Here is a 20005-nt window from a genome sequence, read left to right on the forward strand (position 1 = left end):
GTTGAAAATGCTTAGTTTTAGTTTCGTTTTGATCCATTTCAGTGTTAGTTTTAGTCTTTTTTTGTAATTTGGGAATTTGAAAGGGGTGAAAAAACAGGTCTTGTTTGTGCGACTGACTGCAACAGAGAGATGTTAGCCATCTGCTGGCATAAAACTGGCACAGCTAAAAAAAAACTGAAAGATAAACTTCATATGCATCGTAAGTACTAGAATTATGAGTGAAATAAGCTGAAAACTTAAGACATTTTCTCTATAATCTACAATAGCCTTCAAAAGACATCTGTACTGTGACCCCAGTGCAGTCCCCAGTGGACAGGAGTAAAGTGCTCTATGTGTGTGTGTGTGTGTGTGTGTGTGTGTGTGTGTGTGTGTGTGTGTGTGTGTGTGTGTGAAAGCCAGCTGGTATCATTTGAACAAACATGAAAAAAATAACAAATTTACACTTTGCTTTATGAAATGTGTAAAATGTGAGAGTAGTTTAGGGTCGGTTCCAAGAGGCAGATTTATTTTCCAACAATATTTTGACAAGCATCATCAGTGTTTCAGAGAGACCCAACCGATATTAAGGATAACAATGAAAGCATTTCCCTTGGATTATCACTGTAAAATTAAATGTGATGACAGATGACATACACTCTACATAGCCCTTGTTAGTTGCTTTCTGTGAGTATACTTCTTTATTTCCCCTACATGCTGCTTTAGATGTGTATCAGGGATCAAGCCCATGTGCACCAAATTGGACCAAACGATAGCACAAAGAAAATCATCAGGGCTGCTGGTTGTGGTTGTTGGGTGGTATTACGGGAATAAGATATCCTGGAGAATTTAAAAATAGCAATGGTGTCATGTTCATTGACCACTCCTCTTCAGATAGAGGAGAAACAAAACAAAAGACAGCAGTAAGTGCAAGACAGTTAGTAACTAACAACTGCAGTTTGGCAGTATTTCAAGTTTGTACCAAATGACAAGGGAAAGACAAAAAATCTCAATGAAGGAGGACTGATTCAGCTACAGATGAAAATACTTCAAATTTACGTGTCCTTCTCTGAGTCTATCACCCATTAACCGCTGTGAGGACGAGCGTGTCAGAAACAAATTGTTGAACTGTTGAGTTTTAAACGTGTCTCATGGAATAAGGAGCAGAGCAGTGCGAAAAGCACCCTCCCCTTGTGGCATGCCAGTGACCATATAAATTCAGCATACAAAATCATTTTTAAAATTGGCCATTAAATGGGGTAAAAGTTGGGAGATGTTTCAGAAAGTATCAAAAAGCGGATACCACCCAGCCCTATGGTCTACTTTCACCAGCCTTGCATGGGCACGTTTCTCAGATACACACACCTGAACCAGCAGCTGCATAAACCTGGGAAGTTCTTCATTATCAGCTTCAAGATTTATGAATAATAAAGCTGACATGGATTTCTACGCATGTACATTTCCGACATCAAGTTTGATCTCATTTCCATAGATGAAATTTGAGGTCAACAGTCTTAAAGAACAAAGACTTGAGTCTGAGAAATAAAAGACAGATGGTGCAGTACCTGACACTTTTCTCCCCACAACTTCAACAATAAGAGACCGCTCCACGGGGAGGAGGTGGTACTCAGCAAAATAAAAGCCTGATTTCCCTATAATCATCTTTAAGAACATAGTGAAAATATTCATGAATACATGATCAACCTGTGACTTTGACAATGATGATGATGATGGTGGTACAAAGTACTGATTCACAAATGGAAAAAAAAAATCCCTTAGATTCATTCATTTTAAATGTTTGGCTGAAAACCATTGGGGGAAAATGAATGGAAATATGCAAATAACTCAAGATTATGATAATGATGACAACACCAAGAACAAATTCAATTCCCCTTCAAAATAGCTATATGATTAAAAGAAAGGAAACTGATGAAGAATTGTACAACCGATAATGATGTTGGTAATGATGGTACACAGAAATAATTCACAGAAGAACAAATACACCACTTTCAAATCATCTTCAGTAACTAAAAAAGGAAAAAGGAGTAAAATAAGTACATCAACGATGACGACTAAGACAATGGTGGTCAGGAGAGTTAATTCACAAAATAATAATTCAACTGTATTTCTTTCTTTAAGAATGGTAAAATAACAGATGATGTGTTAAACGGCCAATGATGGTGACGATTAATCCAAAACAGGAGAATGAAAGAAGATACACATTATCTTTTCCCTTTTAAGCCACTTACACTCAGCACCCCTATTGTTTTAACATAAATAATTAAAATGATCTAATATCCTAAGAGATCATCTGAATGATAGTCATCTGAACCAGCCAGAAGACGTGTGCAAATAAAAACAAGGATAAAGGATAAATCCTGTTTCCTGAGTCCTGGGAAAACCATGTATCTCCAAGCAGTATTCATGTTTTTGTGTGTGAGAAACTACAAGATAATGTTTTACTGTAAAGTGTTAAAAATGCATAGGTGAGAGCCTCGAACATCTCCTCTCTTATTAGAGGCTTTAACCTTTTTTCTGAAAAACCTGACCTTTAGGGAGATGTGGTTTTTCCAGGGCACTTTTCATGGCATTCTTATGAGAACATCAAATTATAGGGGGAAAAAATATCAGGACACAACAAAAACTGCAGTATCTTCAAAAGACACGAAAACAAAACAACTTCAGGATGATTGAACGGACAAAAGTAAAGTTAAAAGTTAAAAAAGCCATCAAGACAATAGAAAAATATGTTTTAAATCTATCCAAAATAAGAGGTAAAGCACTGGGGTAAGAGTGATAAAGGGTTGGTTTGATGCACAGAGATTAAGCCTCATCCACACCAAAATGCTTTTCATGTGGAATTCATTTCATTGCCTATAGGGATGAGACTTCATCATTTTTAAAGCAGTTAAAAGCCTAAAAATGGGAAATGAGATGATTCATCACACTGGTCAAATCATAGCAAAATCATTTTGAGGGGCAAATGGGGAAAATAGGTCATAAGATGAAATATCTGAAAACTGATTTGACTGTAGACTTAATCCAAAGGTGCAAAACCAACCCCATGATAATAAGACAAAGATGATGCTCAACAGAAAACACAGACGGGGACTGACACAATGCTTCAAATAATTCCCAGTATCAATGCCCCTATTGATATACTGGCCTAAATAAATATGGACTATTACTGTTGTTTATCAATCAATATTTAGAAAATTCAGCATCTGGCCAGACCCAGGTGAAAAGGGCTCAGCAGTTTCCATTTAAATGTGATTGGTCTTTGCATAACAGATTTATTAATCGTTTATTTAGCCAGGAAGGTCCAACTGAGATACAAGATCAACAGATGATCACTGGCAGGAACTTGACCTTGAGCTATACACCTGAAGAGTTGTTGGTGGATATGGAATAGTTTTGAATTCTAGTGGCTGTTTTGGTTGATATGTGTTGTCCCTAATAAACTGCATACGGAGTCTGTGTTGAAACAGCTCCTACAGAAATATTCTGTTAACGGTGTATAATCTGATCGTACCGATCTCATTAAACATTCTTGGACAATACATACACAGATGTGTTGTGGCACTGGCCATATTGCATTTGTCTCTCTCTCTCTCTGATACACACAGCAGCATGAAATCCAGCATCCACAGATACACAGAAGGGAAAAGTTATGCTTGTCATAACATATTTCTAAACAGCTGACGTAAAGCTCCCCAGTGACTGTCCAATATGAGAGCAACATAAAAACATCAGACACATACTGAATCCGTTGGTTACAATAATATAGTGCAATTTCTTCCCCATGGTAGAAAGTTTACATGACACTGTCAATTGTAACAAAACCATCAACAGCTCTGACAAATTGACAAGTAACCCATTCCCTGTTTGTTATTTCTGCCCCTAAATGCCCCTCAGATGACCCAAAGCAAAGTGAAACATAAAACCTCAAAAATTCATTCATTAATCATTACGAAGATTTAAGACATGATTAAGACAGGATGATTTCATTCCAAGCGGCACACCACAGAATGATTTGTTCATTCCAAAAACTTCAGTTAGGATTTAAAAACATCAACGATGAAAGCACAACACCAGTAGTTGCAGCAGTTTGTGGAAAACAGCTGCTGGGCTACTTCCCATTTTGTGCAGTGGTGTGTGAGTGTGTGTATGTGTGTGAGTGTGGAGTCTTCACAAGAGCAACTCTGTGGGCTCCAGTTTAAGAACTATACAATATACTGTATATAATTTTACAGCTCTTTAAGTTGCACTTTGTTGTGACATGTACAGTTTGTCAAACGTGTTCTTGGAGTCCAGTGTGGGTCAGGGAGTGTTTTCATCCCGCTGTGGTTGAGTCTACATCACCTTGGGAAAAAATATATCTTCACTGAGAGTATTGGGAGTGGAGTGTGTGTGTGTGTGTGTGTGTGTGTGTGTGTGTGTGTGTGTGGAGTCAAGCTCTCAGCTATCTGTGTGGAACATTTAAAAACACAATTTATAAGCCTACATAACTGTCCTGGCCAAGGTTTGAGTGGATGTAGGTCAAATGGGCCAGTCTTCAGTAGTGTGATATCCGCCCCTGCAGCAGGTCCAGGGTCACAAGTGATTTTCTGTCAGACATTAACCAGGAGTGCACTGTTCTCTTCTGTCTTCGATCGCTTACTCTCTCTTCCCCAGTTTCCATCCCTCTCTGTTGCTCTCTGCTCTCCATTCCCTCACATACCAGAGCTGAAAAAGGGACATCTGGAGAACCCATGGACCAACCACTGACTTTTACTTTCCAACAGCTCAGGAAAAGTAACGTAAGTGTGCTAAAATGACAGAGGCCCAGATGTACGTTTGTCAGGTAGATCTGATATAATATTCCCACCGGTGTGACCGTGTAGTAGCCAGAAACCTGCCCTGTGCTGGGATTGTATTTCCTGGCACTATTAGCTCAGAGAGCGTTCCACCGGGAAGAGGGACGAGCCATCAGGCGGAGGTGAGCTCCTCCACACTGACACACGTCCTCGTGGCTTTATCGCTACGACCCGGGAGCAAACCAGTGCTGTATCTGAGCGATCCCACGCTGCATCTGCATGATGTAGAAGTCTGCGTTCCGAGAGAAGTCCTGACAAACCGAGGAGTGGGCGTCGCCCAGAGTGCAGTAAAGGGCAGTGCCTCCCACACTGATCACCACGGTGACCAGACAAAGCAGGAAGAGAAGCAGGCAGGAGTCCCCACCACCAACATCTGCAGAGAGAGACAGGAGCAGAGAGAGGGAGGGAGAGAGAGAGACAGAGAGTGAGAGAGAGCGAGAGAGAGAGAGTGAGGGGGGGAATGGCATACACGTATGTTAGAAACACTTCATGGAAACTGCCAGACTCAGCAATGTTGCCACACTGGTTCATGTAGCTTCTGTACAGATTCTCTTGACAAGCTCATGCTTATTCTCCTCTTATTTTGAAAATACTGTAAAATTCTAACTGTAATGACTACAAAACGTAAATTTTAAGCCACTAAAAAGTACATAATCTGAGCTTTACGGCAATGTTCAGCACAGTGCTGTTAAGCTTCCCTATTAAATTGTGTGGGTCCTTTGTGTGAAGAAGAAGGTTACTGGTTTTCTATAAAATATAATTCAATTAATGTAATTTAAGTCCACATAACATCAACATTTATTTTTGCTCTGCGGCGCTCCACCTAGCTACATTTCTGGCCCTTCATAGCAAAGAATTTGGACACCTCTCCTCCAGGGCAATCTATCATCCGGAAACTTTGTGTGTGATGTGGTGAGGTTTCCTGTCTAGTGCAATCTTCCCTGTCTCCTGGTACCCCAATACAATGGAGACAGATGGGTATTATTTTGTGGCGCTCTAACCATCAAAAAGTTACATGTGGAAAAAACTCAACAGCGACAGCTCTTTCCAAAGACAAATACAAGGATGCCCTAAATAATCCACAGCCTGTGGGGGCAAAGAATTTCATTGGGAACTAGATTTTCTGCTGAGGAAAACCATCAAGCACTGTCTATCTAACCCCAACATGTAAAAATTCACCTCCAGCTGTGACAGACTGAAAACCTCACCAAATCACACATTAACAATCTGGATGGAAAGATTACACCATGGAGTAAGTGAGACAAGAGCTTTTTTGTATTTTGGGTGAACTGTTCCTTTAAACTGAACAGTACTATTTACCAATTAGACCCTTTAAACAGAGCTGTTTACTGGTTCCATGTTTACTGAGAGATATCTGCCAGAAACATGTCTGTGTGACAGCCTCAACACACACACACACACACACACACACACACACACACACACACACACACACAAACCATGTTCATAGCTGTCATCAGGGACTTTGAAGCGGACCCGTCTCTTGGCAGGGGGTTTGGAGGGTTGTGGCTCTGAACTGGGAGATGCACACACATTGTCCACACACACACTCCGTTTCTTCAATATGGAGACGAGGCCAGAGGCAGGAGATATCTATGGAGCAAAGAAAGAGAGAGATGTTAGGAAGCACATACACATACACACACACTAAACATTAACAAGCTATTAGTAAATGCAGACATGCAAACACACCCACCCACTCCACTGCACTTGCAACCCTTTATGTCCACCAGGTGTCACTACATAACTTAATAATGACTGAATGTCAATGTGTGGAGTGGAAAAAGTGACTTGTAAAAAAGTACACATATGGTAGAAGGAAACAGATGGTAGAGAGAGACAGCGAGGGAGACAGTAAGATGCAGGGACAGGCAAAAAGAAAGATGGATAAGGGAAAACAATAAGACAATAAATCAATAAAGAAAAATGTAGCTGATGGAATTAAGAGGAGGTAAAAGAAAAGGAGTAAAGAGAGGTAAGAGTAGAGAGAGACAGTAAATAAAGTTTGATTGCACTGACAAAAATTGTACACGGTTCGGGCAGGAGTAAATAGAGGGATGAGACAGAGAAATGTAAGGATGAAGAGCATGGGAATCTTACAGAGTGACAGAGAGATAAAGGGAGCAGGGAGGAGGAAGGGAGTGAGGGATGACAGGAGCCAGAAGCTGCAGAATGAAAAAAGCTGAACTAAAATAACACTGAGAGAGATGCTACACGAGAGATGCTCCTGCACATGTAAATTAAGAATGTGATTGCCTTAATTACAGTCAACAATTGTGTACTGTATTGAGTACATTGTCCGTGAGTCCAAACACCCTGCCAGCTGCTGACACTAGGAAGTAGAGAACAGTTAGAACACAACGGCAGACTAAGTCTGAATGATATATAATATCATTATCATATCGTTATCTAGATATGAACATGCAATATAGTAATATCTCAAAAGGAAACCATATGCACGATATCAAATTTAAGGTTAGGGCTAGCATAAGACTAACCCTAACCAACCAACCCATCCAACCCTTCTGATCAATAAAATACTGCAGTTTTCACTGTTGCTACACTTAAAATTTGTCTTGTATTGGTCATGTTGTATATTGTATTGCTATTGAAATACTTGGCATTATTATTGAGGTATGAATTTTTTTTCCATACTGTGAAGCCCTAAATTAGACAACTACAAACTCCTGGTGATTAGGGACAAAACAAACAAACAAACAAAAAACTTTGGCCAAGGTTGTACAATGAGATGTTTTGTAAGAACTGGGATAAATGCATTCCCCAGAACAAGAGTTTTTACATTCCCCAAGGACAAGGGAAGGTGCCATGCAAGGTTCAATGCACTGAAGAGAGAGACAGCAGCAGAACATGTAAGTTACAAATACTGATTTAAAGTGACGTTCCCAACACATTGCTGCCTAAGTATTAAGGGCTAGCTATTTAAGCTATGTCAACCAACATAGTATCGGTAGCAATGGCATGAATACTTTCACACTTTGCTGCATCATTAACATCAATACAAAACTGACTAAAAATCACCAAATCAAGCCACTAAAAGTGAGCTTACAGTTAGTTTGGTGCTAAAACATAAAGAATGTCCGATTGTGCTGTCACTTGTAGCCAATAGTCTAGTGGTAATAAACTGATCCATATCCTGTGAAATGCCTCACCCAGCACCCAGTTGTGTTCACAAACAAATGTGATTTTCCAATCACAAACATAAACCCAAGCTTATTGTACTCTGAAAAAAAAGCAAAAAAAAAAAAAAAGCATAGTATCCATACTGAATAGATGTTTTGTCTGTGCAGTCTGCTCACCCCTAGCTTTTACAAGCATGATAGAGTCTGTCTCCATGGTTTACAAAATCACTTCCACTCTGGGAGACCTTTTTTCAAAGGTCAACACACTAAAGCTGCAGGTCAGTAGCCCTCGCAAAACAGCATTGTAAAGTACAAACAAAGATACCACAAACACTAAGGTGGTCATTGACTACACTGAATTACACAAATACTGTAGTCCTGGTTACCATTCACTGCCTCAGTTTCTTTGTCTCTACTCCATGTATCCATCTCTTTACCGCTATGTCTCGCTATATGGCTCTTTCTTATCGTCTCTCTTTTTCTCCTTGTCTTTTTACCTGACAAATAGACTAGTCTAACAGATTCATAAGGAGCTAACTAGCGCTTAGTGCTGGTTACACTAGAGTTAATCATAATAATTTAAGGTAATTTTTTAACCTGATACCTCAGTTGGATATATTTGGTCACATCCTGGAACCTAAAAGTATTCAGACCTATTTTGCTATATTGGGACAAACCACAAATCAGCCCAAAACTAATTCTGGGTCCTGACCCAGACAGAAATAATAGTAACAATAGAAGAATTATCCAGTACTGCAAGCCTCCTGATAAAAACAGACTCTAACAGCATATAAACAGCATGAGAGGATATTCTTTCCTCCCATTCTGCCTGTCTAAAAGTCTAATTCTCTATTTTCAGATGCGTTCAGTGCCAAATTGGCCTCCATATCCGGAGAGCAAATCCATAGTCTGTGTTTCACGTTAATGGCTAGGTAATGCCATTAGTGTGCTACAACTGGGGGCAATATCAGTTCTGGCTGGGGCACAGGGCTCCATTATGGACTTGATAGATGGGCACAGACAGGCATAAAGCTTAAAGACAGCCATCAAATCATGAATATCAGCTTAATGTTTAAAAATCAATGTTGCACCAGCGTGTTCTCTGAATACTGAAAACAGCGCAAAGGACAAAGAACAGGATTAAGGCAAGACATAAAAACACACACACACACACACACACACACATTCAGACAGACACACTGTCTGCACATATACATGTACAAATACACAATGCCCAAAACCACATGTACTAAATGAAATACTGTTTGTTATGTATATACCTCCTCTACAGTGATGAGTTTCGCCTGGTCATCCAGTGAGGCAGCTTCTCTGATGATGTCAGCACTCTCTACTCCATACTCTTCCTCCTCCTCCTCTTCCTCCTCACCCTGCTCCTGTTGCTCATCAGACAGGTGGGCCTCCTGGTACAGTCTAGTTCCTTCACTCTCCTGAAGCTGCAATGGAATGGAGATAAAGTTTACTTAGTCACAAGTGTCTGCATGATACTTGATGACAAGTCCTAAATATTCATTAATATTCATGACAGCTACCGTATCATGTTTCTGGCGGCGTTATGCCAGTATTAAGAACATAACTTCAAATAAAGTGTCACCCTTACAGTTTATACTTAATACTTTCAAGGCAGTTAAAATGTCTGCCAAACCTAAATGCAGAGCAACTTGAGGGACAAACACACATGGGACAGATTTTAAAGGATATTAAAGTGTTATTGATACCTCAGTCTCAGTCAGGTGGTCCTCCTGGTGCAGCTGTTGTACCTCCACCTCTGCATCACGGAGCAGCGTCTCCTCTGTGTGAGCTTTCAGACAAACAGGCGAGTCTCTCTCTTCCTGCTTCTCCTCCTCCTCTTCTCCCTCTTTCTCCATCTCCAGAGCCTTTGCTGCATCCTCTGCCTCCCTCTCAGTCTCCTCTTCTTCTTTTATTACCTCCTCTTCCTGTGTCGGCTCAAGCTCCACTCCCTGCACGTCTGCCGGTTTGGATCGACCCACTTCTCCAGCAGCAGGGGGGTGAAGTCCAATCTCCCCTGCTGAGGGAATGTGTTCTATCCCTCCTTCCGCCTCTCCTCCCTCTTGTTCACTGCCCTTCCTGTCACTCAAGTGGCCTCCATGGAAACCAGCCCTCCCCTCTGATTCCCTGTCGGTGTCCGTTCTGCCGTCCATCCTCCTGATGCCGTCTGTCAAAACTGTGGAGGATGTGACTGGGTCGCTGTTCCAAGACAGGGAGGAGTCTGCAGCACTCTGCTCCATGCCTCCTTCAGCCTGACGGCCTATAGTGAGAAGAGCGGAGGTAGAGAAACGGGGGGGGGGGCAAGAAAGGCAGAGGATGAAAGGGAAGTGGAACAGAGAAACTTTCAGCAATGTCAAATTAATTCAGGAGACAAATATCTGTCGAGCAGGATGATACTGTCTTGACCCTGACATCTATCACACCATTTCAGTATGTGTCTGAGCTGGCAGGGTTGTGAAAGTAAAACCCATTTAACACAGTGTCCTGTCTCTCTCCTCAACAGTAAGGTACACCAAAGTTGCTGTGTGTGTGTGCGTGTGCGTGTGCGTGTGCGTGTGTGTGTGTGTGTGTGTGTGTGTAACTCACACCTCAGGCCTCTAGTTCTCCCCTTTGGCTCATTAATCAGTCAAAACCCAAATCCCTGCACCCTCCACCACACACATATGACTCTCCTTGTGACAATAATATCCAAATGACTTTTTTCAGATTTAAAACAATTTTTTGGAGAATATTTATACCTTCAACATTGTCTGAATCACCAGTGCAAACATACATACTCACACGCACATACACTCACCTGAGGTACATGAAGACAGTGGGGCACCAAGTGTCTCCTCTTCAGATATAGAAGGCCTCAGAAAGTCCAGAGTTGCACACTGTACACAAGCAATACATACCCACTTAAAAAGACACAGACACACACACACACATGCATAGGTGCACTAACTAATTCACAGTACAAGTATAGGCCAGTAGCCTACAGTTATTTTGCATTTTATCCATCTATAGTGTAATAAGTCAGCAAAAGAAGAATTGGAGTAAAGAAAACAGGCTGTCAGTCACTGATTTTGCAACTTAACTGGTTTGTTTAAAAACTACACTAGAAAATAGGCTGACTCTGGCTCAGTGTCCCAGCGTCTACATTACTGACTATATAGCATGTACAATAACGGTATGCAGAAGCATGCTAAGCTTAATAAAGGTGTATACAAAGGATGCATGCCATGTAAATGCTAACATTTATGATTCATATGAAATGCAAAGTACACATGCACGTGTAAGATAAGGTGCTATTTGCAGTTAAACCTGCACATAATGACACATGCTCAGCCTCTCTATCTCTCTCTCAAACACACACACACACGCGCGCACACACATAAATGATGGAAGCCTTACCACAGCATCTCTGGCTCTGGGTCTATAAGAGAAACAGAGAGAAAGAGACAGAGAGGGTTAGCGTATGAAAGTCTGTTCTTGTTTTTAGTAAATGAATCAGTGAAGGATGGGAGGCCATACTCTGCTTTGCCAATCTAATATTAGCCCGAACACACTTCCCTGGCTATTACAGTGTGTGTGTGTGTGTGTGTGTGCGTCTGTGACGAAGTGAAACCTTAGCAGTGCAAGAGCTCAAATAACTGAAAGTGCAGCAGCAGCAAAGGGCCATATGTTTAAACCATCACTGCTGCACCAGTGCGCGCGCACGCGCACACACACACACATACAAACACACTCACACACACAAACACACACACACACACAAACGCACACGCACACATGCAAACACACATAAACACGCACACGCACACACACACACCTCACCTGCAGGTGTATGCAGGTGTGTGTGACTTAACAAGGTGTTTGTCTGGCAGGTTCAGCATGTTAAGGGCTTCCCATTAAATATAAAAAACATTGTGGTGGGCTTCCCTTTACTTATTTTTTAAGCATGCATGAACCCATTCGCACACACGCACACACACACACACACACAGCAACTTCGGTGTACCTTACTGTTGAGGAAAGAGACAGGACATTGTGTTAAATGGTTTTACTTTCACAACACACTGTCAACACACTGTCATAGCAGCAAAAGGATAACATAAGAAAATGGTAGCACCTTTTGTTGTAAAATTCCCTATTCACCTTATCTTTAATACAAATATGCATGCAGCCACTTTACAGACCAGTAAGGCCAGTAAAGTACTTCCAGTCATGGGCAATCTCACTCATTTTTCAAGGCAGCAGCTAACACAACAACTGATTGATTTTGGAAGCGCTCCCACAACATTGTCAAATGAGTTAGTCAAGGAAGTGATCAGACGGAATTGTGGCACAAAAACGTTCTCGCCAACTGTTTACCTATGTATTCCACAATAAGGTGGATATGTGATGTATCTTTTATAAGTTACCAGATTAATAGCAAAACCTACATCATTATTTTTCAAAACCGAATCCTACTGACTTCCTGAACATCACAATCTGGCAACAATAAATAATTTTATAATAATAATAATACATTTTAATTATATAGAGCTTTTTGCACTCAAAGACATTTAACAGTAAAAAGGTAAAATCACATGAAGTAAACAATGCTACACTCCTGTTTTCCACTAATCATGAAAACATAAGGCAGAGAAAATGATAGGTTGTACTTTCAAACAGACAAAGAAAAGCAGAAAAACACACACACACACACACACACACACACACACTCATGAAGACTGACCGGCTGTGTGTCTGGCAGATGTGTGTAAGTGTGTTCAGCTCTTGGGTTGCAAGGTGCGAGTCAGACGTCCTTCCGCAGAGATTCTCTGGGAGGGGGGGAGAGAGGCAGGAAGGATTCAGAGAGTAATCAGAGAGAGAGAGGTCAGGCATACAAACACTGGCATGCATTTCAATGTGTGTGTGCGTGTGTGTGTGTGTGTGTGTGTGTGTGTGTGTGTGTGCATATGTGTTACCCCAGTGTTCCTGCAGTATGTTCAAGTTGTCTAATATTCTCTGGTGGTAGAGTCTCTCTAGCTGGATGCACCATAACGCCCGCTGGTCTGAACAGCAGTGGTTAAGAAACACACACAGAAAAGAGACGGGGCCTGCATGGATCGCTTTAGTTTCACAGGCTATAAGAAAACCGCATCAACTCTTTACCTCCCTTGCTTATGCGCACACACGCTGGCGCTGTTCTAGCTGACAGGGAGGGTGGTGGGAAAAGAGAAAGATAAAAGGAGAAGAGCGACAGAAAGAGATAGAGGAGAAAAGAGGGAAAGTGTTCCAGGAGGCAGTCTCTCATGTTTATGGAGATGAGCAGCTAAAACACAGTCCTTCTTTGATACGGCTCGATGCTTTCTCCCTCTCTCCCTCTCTCTCTAGCTAACCCTCTCTGTGCAAGACATGACTGAGCTGGCTTTCCTTCTTTTTGACTCTCTCCTTCGTCCCTTGGCTCCCAGACTCTGTCTATCTTTTCTCCGATTAAACCTTGGTCTAGATTAACGTTAGCTCATTATTTGCTGTCTCTCCCTAACTCCTTCTCTTTTGGGCATCCCCATCCCTCCCTCCTATCTCTCTCTCGATGAAAATAAAGAACTACCCGTCAACAATAAACATCTTCTCCATGAGTAGCTTTCCTGTCCGTGTGTGTATTAACGTTAATGAAGGATCCAGATTCCTGCGCATTCACTGAGCAACGACAATCAGCATTTCCTTGCATATGAAATGCCACTTCTTTGGTCAGTATTGGTTCAATATAGAACCACAATTACTCAAAGAATCCTCTGATTTGTTGACATGGTTCCTAAAAATTTCTTTTCATGCTGATTAAGGACCTTTCTTAATGACTTCCTTATAAAGGTGTATGCAAAAACATTCAATGAAGTATCTTCCTTCTGTGCTCTTTAGTGTTCCTCCTCTCTCTCAGTCTCCCTCTCTAACCTGTAAGTCTTCTTCCTCCGCTCCACCTTCTGGAATTAACCCTCTATGTTGCCCTTATCTCTTCTATGCCCTGCCTGCTTCCTTTTTCCCCTTCGTTTGCTTTCCCTCTCTTTCTAAATCCTTCTTCCTTTTCTTCACCTCTCTCTCTTCTCCCTCTCTTGCTTTCATTTTATCTCTCCCTCTGTGAAGTCAGTGAGGCATCGAGTAATCCGCTGTAACTTAACTTCAACAAGTCACTCCAAGATAATAAATCCTCGAGCTCTAAGCACTGGGAGTGGAATTGTACTGACTGACAGGCAGAAAGAGAGAGGGAGAGAGAGAGAGAGAGAGAGAGAGAGAGAGAGAGAGAGAGAGAGAGAGAGATTAAAAATGGACTGGTAGATAGCCAGAGAAAGAGAGACAGATGTGCAGACAGACAGGCAATGATTTTTTAACACATGAGGCTGGAGCACATGTAGATATAAAATCCAGGCTGTCACACACACACACACACACACACACACACACACACACACACACACACACACACACACAAACAGAATGATAAGGATACAGTCTTGTTGGAGGACAAAGGCCTCAGCAATCTGCAGAGAGAGAGCGAAAGAGAAATATGAGCAACACTTTTACAACTTTTCAGCGGCACACGTGTGGTGAGCTTTTTTGATTCACTGGCTATTTAACTCTGTCTTTTTCTGTGCAGCAGTTCGGAGTGCTTTGGAATTAGCATATGTAGGCTGTATTCATATCTGTATCTTATCATATCAAATGCAGGGTAAGAGTCCAGGTTGCATCAAATTAATTATTTCCAGAAGCTTAACAGGGTGAAGAGTGGCTCAGTGGGAGTGTAAAACCAGACCGCAATTATCCCTGAGCACTGTAATCTGTTAAAATGAGCAAAGAGATCAACTATGCACGGCGACAAAAACAAGCTGGGCAGATAGGAGCTGACAAAGTGCAACAAAAGCAAATTGATAAAAATGCAAGACTTTACTACATCAGGCAGAAATAATGCTGAAATAACACCGCTGCTGTTGTAATTACTACACCAACAGTGAGAAAAGAAAACAGATCAAATCAGTAGTTTCAAGGCTCCTCTTTCAGTGAGCCTTGAAAGTGAAATGCAGAGAAAAACAAAGAAATAAAACGTTAGACGCTACCTCTCTTGAGCAAGTGTCACTTTCATGTCGCTCAGCTGACCAAGAAACAATCCGCAGAATGAGAGAAGTGTGTGTGTGTGTGTGTGTGTGTGTGAGAGAGAGAGACGGGAGATAGAGTGGAGAGTGCGGAGGGGGGTCTGAGAGGCGCTCGCATTTCTAATGACGTGAGAGGCGGTGACGACTGAATGACCTCTCTGGGTGATTCTACCTAAACGGTTCAGAACAAAACCTGAAATTTGTATTTTATTTCCCCAAGATATATTATACTGTACATATGGCAAACTTATGTATTAACAGTAAAATTATGTATAATTTTTTGTATCTTCACATTTTTCAAAATGCTTATTCTTTCCAAAAATTGTGTCAACACCAAATGATGATGGAAATTCTCAAATAAAGATGAAAGAAACTGACTTAGTAATGTCCCCCAACCCTATTTATTAGGAATTTCAATATCTAATAAGATGGATCAACAGCTAACATGTCATCTTTCTTTCAAAAATCTGGGAATTTGAAACAAATAAAAAATAAAAAAAATATTTTATAGCTACCAACTGCTGAAATTACATGTCCATTATTTCAGTGGCAAATAAAACACAAAAAGAAAAGAAAAATTTTTTTTGAGTAGTGAGTTAAAAAAAAAAAATACTGAGCTGTACATTTTGTTCCTGGGCTGTGTATTTTTGTACATTTTGTACATGAAAAGAAACTAACATGATCTTACTATATATCTAAAATCAAACTCAAAATAATTTGCAAACTGAACCATTTCAGTAGAAATGCACCTGTTTGTCTCTCTCTCTTCCACGATACTTTCTCTCGACTCTGAGCCTTCCTCCCCGCTCTCTAGCCTCCCTTGCTGTCTTCCTCTTTGTCAGCTCTCCAACAATTCATATTTATGCTAATTTGTTGACTTTGGACCTCCTGTCATTCATGACCCTCGCTCACATCCTCTCACCCACTTTCCTCAGCTGATTCAGTTCATTTACCACTTCTGCTGTCATGTGACAACTCTGCAACAACATTTTTTTTACTTACTTTTACTAAAAGCCTCGATATGGTCCTCTCTGAGACTCAGACGGTCATTCAAACAAATTTGGAATTTTCAAAACACACCCGCCTCAGCTGAAAAATAATCATTGCCTTGTTGTTTATGTTAAAAGCTTACTGACTAAAGATTCTGTGTTAATAGCTTTCCAGAGTCAACATCCTGATAGATTATTATTTTGAGGCAGAAACAACTAGAAGCCACACTAGTTCAGCATTCCTCACATTATGGCTCCTAAGCTCAAGTTGGGCAGCAGGATAGCTTCCCTAGTTTCCTAAATTATTCTTGAAAACAAGGTGACAGTATCAGTATCAGTCTATGTAGTTAAAATGTGTAAGATAAAACTATCTGAGATAGTCTTAAATGTCTAGGTTTGACATGCATTAGAGTTTTCTTTCCTATGTCCCTCTCTGCTTTTCCACTGTTTCAACATATAAAATAATACAAAAGGTGATGACACCTTTCTGTTTTTTGGAAGGAGAGAAGCTGTAAAGTAGGGAAGTAATAAAACACTGTTGTGCACACTACATTTTTTTTCTTTTATTCCATCAGTAGCAGTAGACTGCCATCACTGAGAAAAAATGGAATTAAAACTAAGATCCATTTCTTGTTTAGAAAACATTTTGACAAAATACAAAAATATTTTACTGTTCACAATTATGGGTTTTATAAAATAAAAAGAACCAGCAGCCACCACCAAAAAACATTATGTGGGAAACACTTGTTACACAAAGCTACTGTATTATTACTGTGGCACAGAAAGTCACAATATGTCATTGGGGATATGGTAAAAGATTCTGGTGGGAAGCAAGAAAAAAGACCTACAATTAAGAAAAGTATGGGCTAGCTCACATACACATACACAGCTGTTTGCCTGGAACACAGTGGAGCTCAGGGGGAGTGTCAAGCAGACACATTTACAAATCAAAATGACAGATCTGTTCACACACCCTTTAACATACATGCCCTGTCATGTAGCTGTGTGTGTGAGAGAGAAAAAGAGAGATGCAGCAAAAGAGACTGTGTGTATTTTTATATGCACTGTGATCACTGTGCGTTCATGTATGTTCACGCTTGAACATTCTTGTATGCGTGCATTTGTGTGCATAGTGTCTATGCACACACACGCACACAGAGGACACCCATGCCTCAGGGTACAAAGTGCCATTTTGATATTTACGAGCTCAAGTGGATATGAGTGATTAAACAATCTGTGTGTAAGAAACAGATCAAGGGAAACAGTGAGTAAGTGAGAGAGGGAGAGCAAATTGGTAGTTATACATACAGTAGCCTGTAGTAGATACCTGGGAGAATGGATACAGCTGAACACTTAAATAGTGCACTGTGTACTTGAAGGAATACTCCAATGTTTTGGGCAAAATACTCTTTGTCTTATTTACCCAGACTGAGACAACATGTTTGATACCATTTTCACCTCTGTACATTGAGTGGTTCAGTTCCTATGGGTAGCATTTCATGTTAGCTTAGCATAAAGACTTGAAGTCTATGGGAGTTATTAGCCTAGCTCCATCAAAGTGGAAAAAATAAACCTTTCAGCAAAACATTGGAGTATTCCTTTAAGTATTATTCAAGTAATTCTGTTTTAATAAACTGTAATGGGAGATTTGAATATGTTTCAGTCAGTTCAGTAGAGTTTGCAGTATGTATTGAGATTAGAGCTGAAACGATTACTCGAAGTAATCGAGTACCTCGATTCTTTTTTTGCCTCGGGTAATTTTTCCTGCCTCGAAGAATCGCTTAATAAATAAAGAAATAAAAATATAAATCCGCGGTGTTTCCCACGGACTATTTTTAATGTGGCACAACCGTGCGTTAGTTTTTCTCCTCCTGCGCTGCTGTGTGTTCATGCCGAGGTGTGTGTGTGTGTGTGTGTGACTGAGGAGCACACACCCACCGGCGCTGTCTGAAGCGTAGCGCGGTGAGAACAAAGTTAAAACAGCAGCGCACTGACATAGATTGTGTAAAAAAGTGAAGAGTCGCCACTCCGCTATATTTTCATTGGCTAACAGCAGCACACTGGCTTAGCTTGTCTATTCAGAGAAGAGGTATCACTTCGGCTTATTTTTCAATCTATGTTATCACATGCATACTACTGCTCATTCATTGGTAGCTGAATTGTTAGGTCTGTTTGATAAGCAATTAAAATTTTTAAAATAATAATAATTTAATATATTGTTAAATTTAAAAAAAAACAACAAAAAAAAGCCAACATGATGCAGGTCAAAGACTAAAAAAAGACTATTGACTAAAACTAGACTAAAATACTTTGTAATTTAGTCAACTAAAACTAGACTAAAATACTTTGGATTTTCTTCGACTAAAACTATACTAAAATGCCAAGACTTTTCGTCCACTAAAATGTGACTAAACAAAAAAGAATACAAGTTGACTAAATATGACTAAAACTAATAAGGGCATTTGACACAAGACTAAGACTAAAACTGTGCTTTAATGTAATACATTTGTAATGTTATAATACCGTACATATATATATATATATATATACACAATTGCTCTTTATCTTGGCAAAAACACATTTTATCCGATTACTCGATTACTCGGCAGAATTTTTGGTCAAATACTCGATTACTAAAATATTCGATAGCTGCAGCTCTAATTGAGATACAAATCATATTGTGACCCCTGTATCATGATCTGTACCGCAAGGTGCTTGTCAATACCCAGCCCTCAAAATAAGACGGACAGGTTACCTGGTGAAGGTATTGTGGAAGGTGAGTGTCATCTCCTCTTTGTGCCAACTGCTCCAGAGATGCCAGTAGAGTGGGGCTGGAGAAGGGTCGTGTGATGCAGGTGGGCACCAAGACAGAAGTGGGCACAGCCGTGGAGGTTACAGGATGTGGATTTGAGGTTGTAGGCCCTGTGGTAGAGAGCGGTTCGGTCCCGGAAGTGACAGTCCCCGTGGTTAAGGTAATGGTCTCTGCTGTTGAACTAACAGGTCCTGCAATGGAAGCGGTGAGCCTTGTGGTGCAGGCAGTGACTGTACATGTACTCGGGGACTCCCTGGTTGAGGTGAAGGGTTCGGCATACAAGCTTAAGGGCCCTTTGGCACATGTGGGTCCCTGGGCCAAGATGGGCTCTGCAGATGAGGTAAGAGGCTCGGAAGCGGAGTCGGTGGTTTTTGCAGAGGCACCTGTGCTTTCTGTTACAAACATAGGCACAGCCGTGCTAGCAGGCCTTGTGGCTGAGGTTACAGTTAATGTAACACAATCTATGGGTCCTGGTGTGCAGGTAGCGGACCCTGCGGTGGACGAGACAGATCCAGTGTTGGAGTAAAGAGAGTCCACCTCAGCTTGAGCCTGGCCTTGTTCCACTGGACTGATGGGATATGCAGTTTCAGGACTGGCCACTGGAATGATGGGGGATGTAGGCTCTGGGCTGGTCCCAGGGCTAAAAGGATATGGAGTCTCCAAAAGACTGCCTACACAGGTAAAAAATAAAGACAGAGAGAAGGAAGAGAGACAGATGGGCGAAGAGAGAGAGTGGGAAACCGAGAGAGAATAGAAAGCACAAAGAAAAAAGGGGCTGGAATAAGATGAGTCAGAGACAACCTTCTAAACCTCTAACGTGAAATACACTGGCAGACTGCCTGCCTGTACCACTGGCACCTGCTCAGTGAGAACAGGTGTCTCTACTGGCACATCTACAGTATATCTACATACATTGAACCACATTTCTCAGATTTCTCAGCAGAAGCTGTTTCATACAGAGCATGAAGGTACAGTACAGGCCAAAAGTTTGGACACACCTTCTCATTCAATGCATTTTCTTTATTTTCATGACTATTTACATTGTAGATTCTCACTGAAGGCATCAAAA

The 20005-nt window shown here is 41.0% G+C and overlaps 1 protein-coding gene across 1 annotated transcript in view; it reads right to left on the reverse strand.

Annotated features, from left to right (window-relative positions):
* Window positions 1-484: 484 nt before the first annotated feature.
* cnsta (consortin, connexin sorting protein a) overlaps window positions 485-20005 on the reverse strand; it is a 29206-nt gene continuing 9685 nt past the window's right edge. Inside the window, exons 4-13 of the mRNA XM_030048180.1 lie at window positions 18880-19607; window positions 14496-14526; window positions 12976-13062; window positions 12744-12828; window positions 11417-11438; window positions 10818-10896; window positions 9730-10280; window positions 9274-9447; window positions 6293-6446; window positions 485-5205 (exon numbers count right to left, since the gene is read on the reverse strand). Coding sequence (XP_029904040.1) covers window positions 4997-5205; window positions 6293-6446; window positions 9274-9447; window positions 9730-10280; window positions 10818-10896; window positions 11417-11438; window positions 12744-12828; window positions 12976-13062; window positions 14496-14526; window positions 18880-19607 — 2120 coding nt within the window. The 3' untranslated portion in view covers window positions 485-4996. The remainder of the gene's footprint in view (window positions 5206-6292; window positions 6447-9273; window positions 9448-9729; window positions 10281-10817; window positions 10897-11416; window positions 11439-12743; window positions 12829-12975; window positions 13063-14495; window positions 14527-18879; window positions 19608-20005) is intronic.

Source organism: Myripristis murdjan, chromosome 3 (genome assembly GCF_902150065.1).
Source record: "Myripristis murdjan chromosome 3, fMyrMur1.1, whole genome shotgun sequence".
Taxonomy (NCBI): Eukaryota; Metazoa; Chordata; class Actinopteri; order Holocentriformes; family Holocentridae; genus Myripristis; species Myripristis murdjan.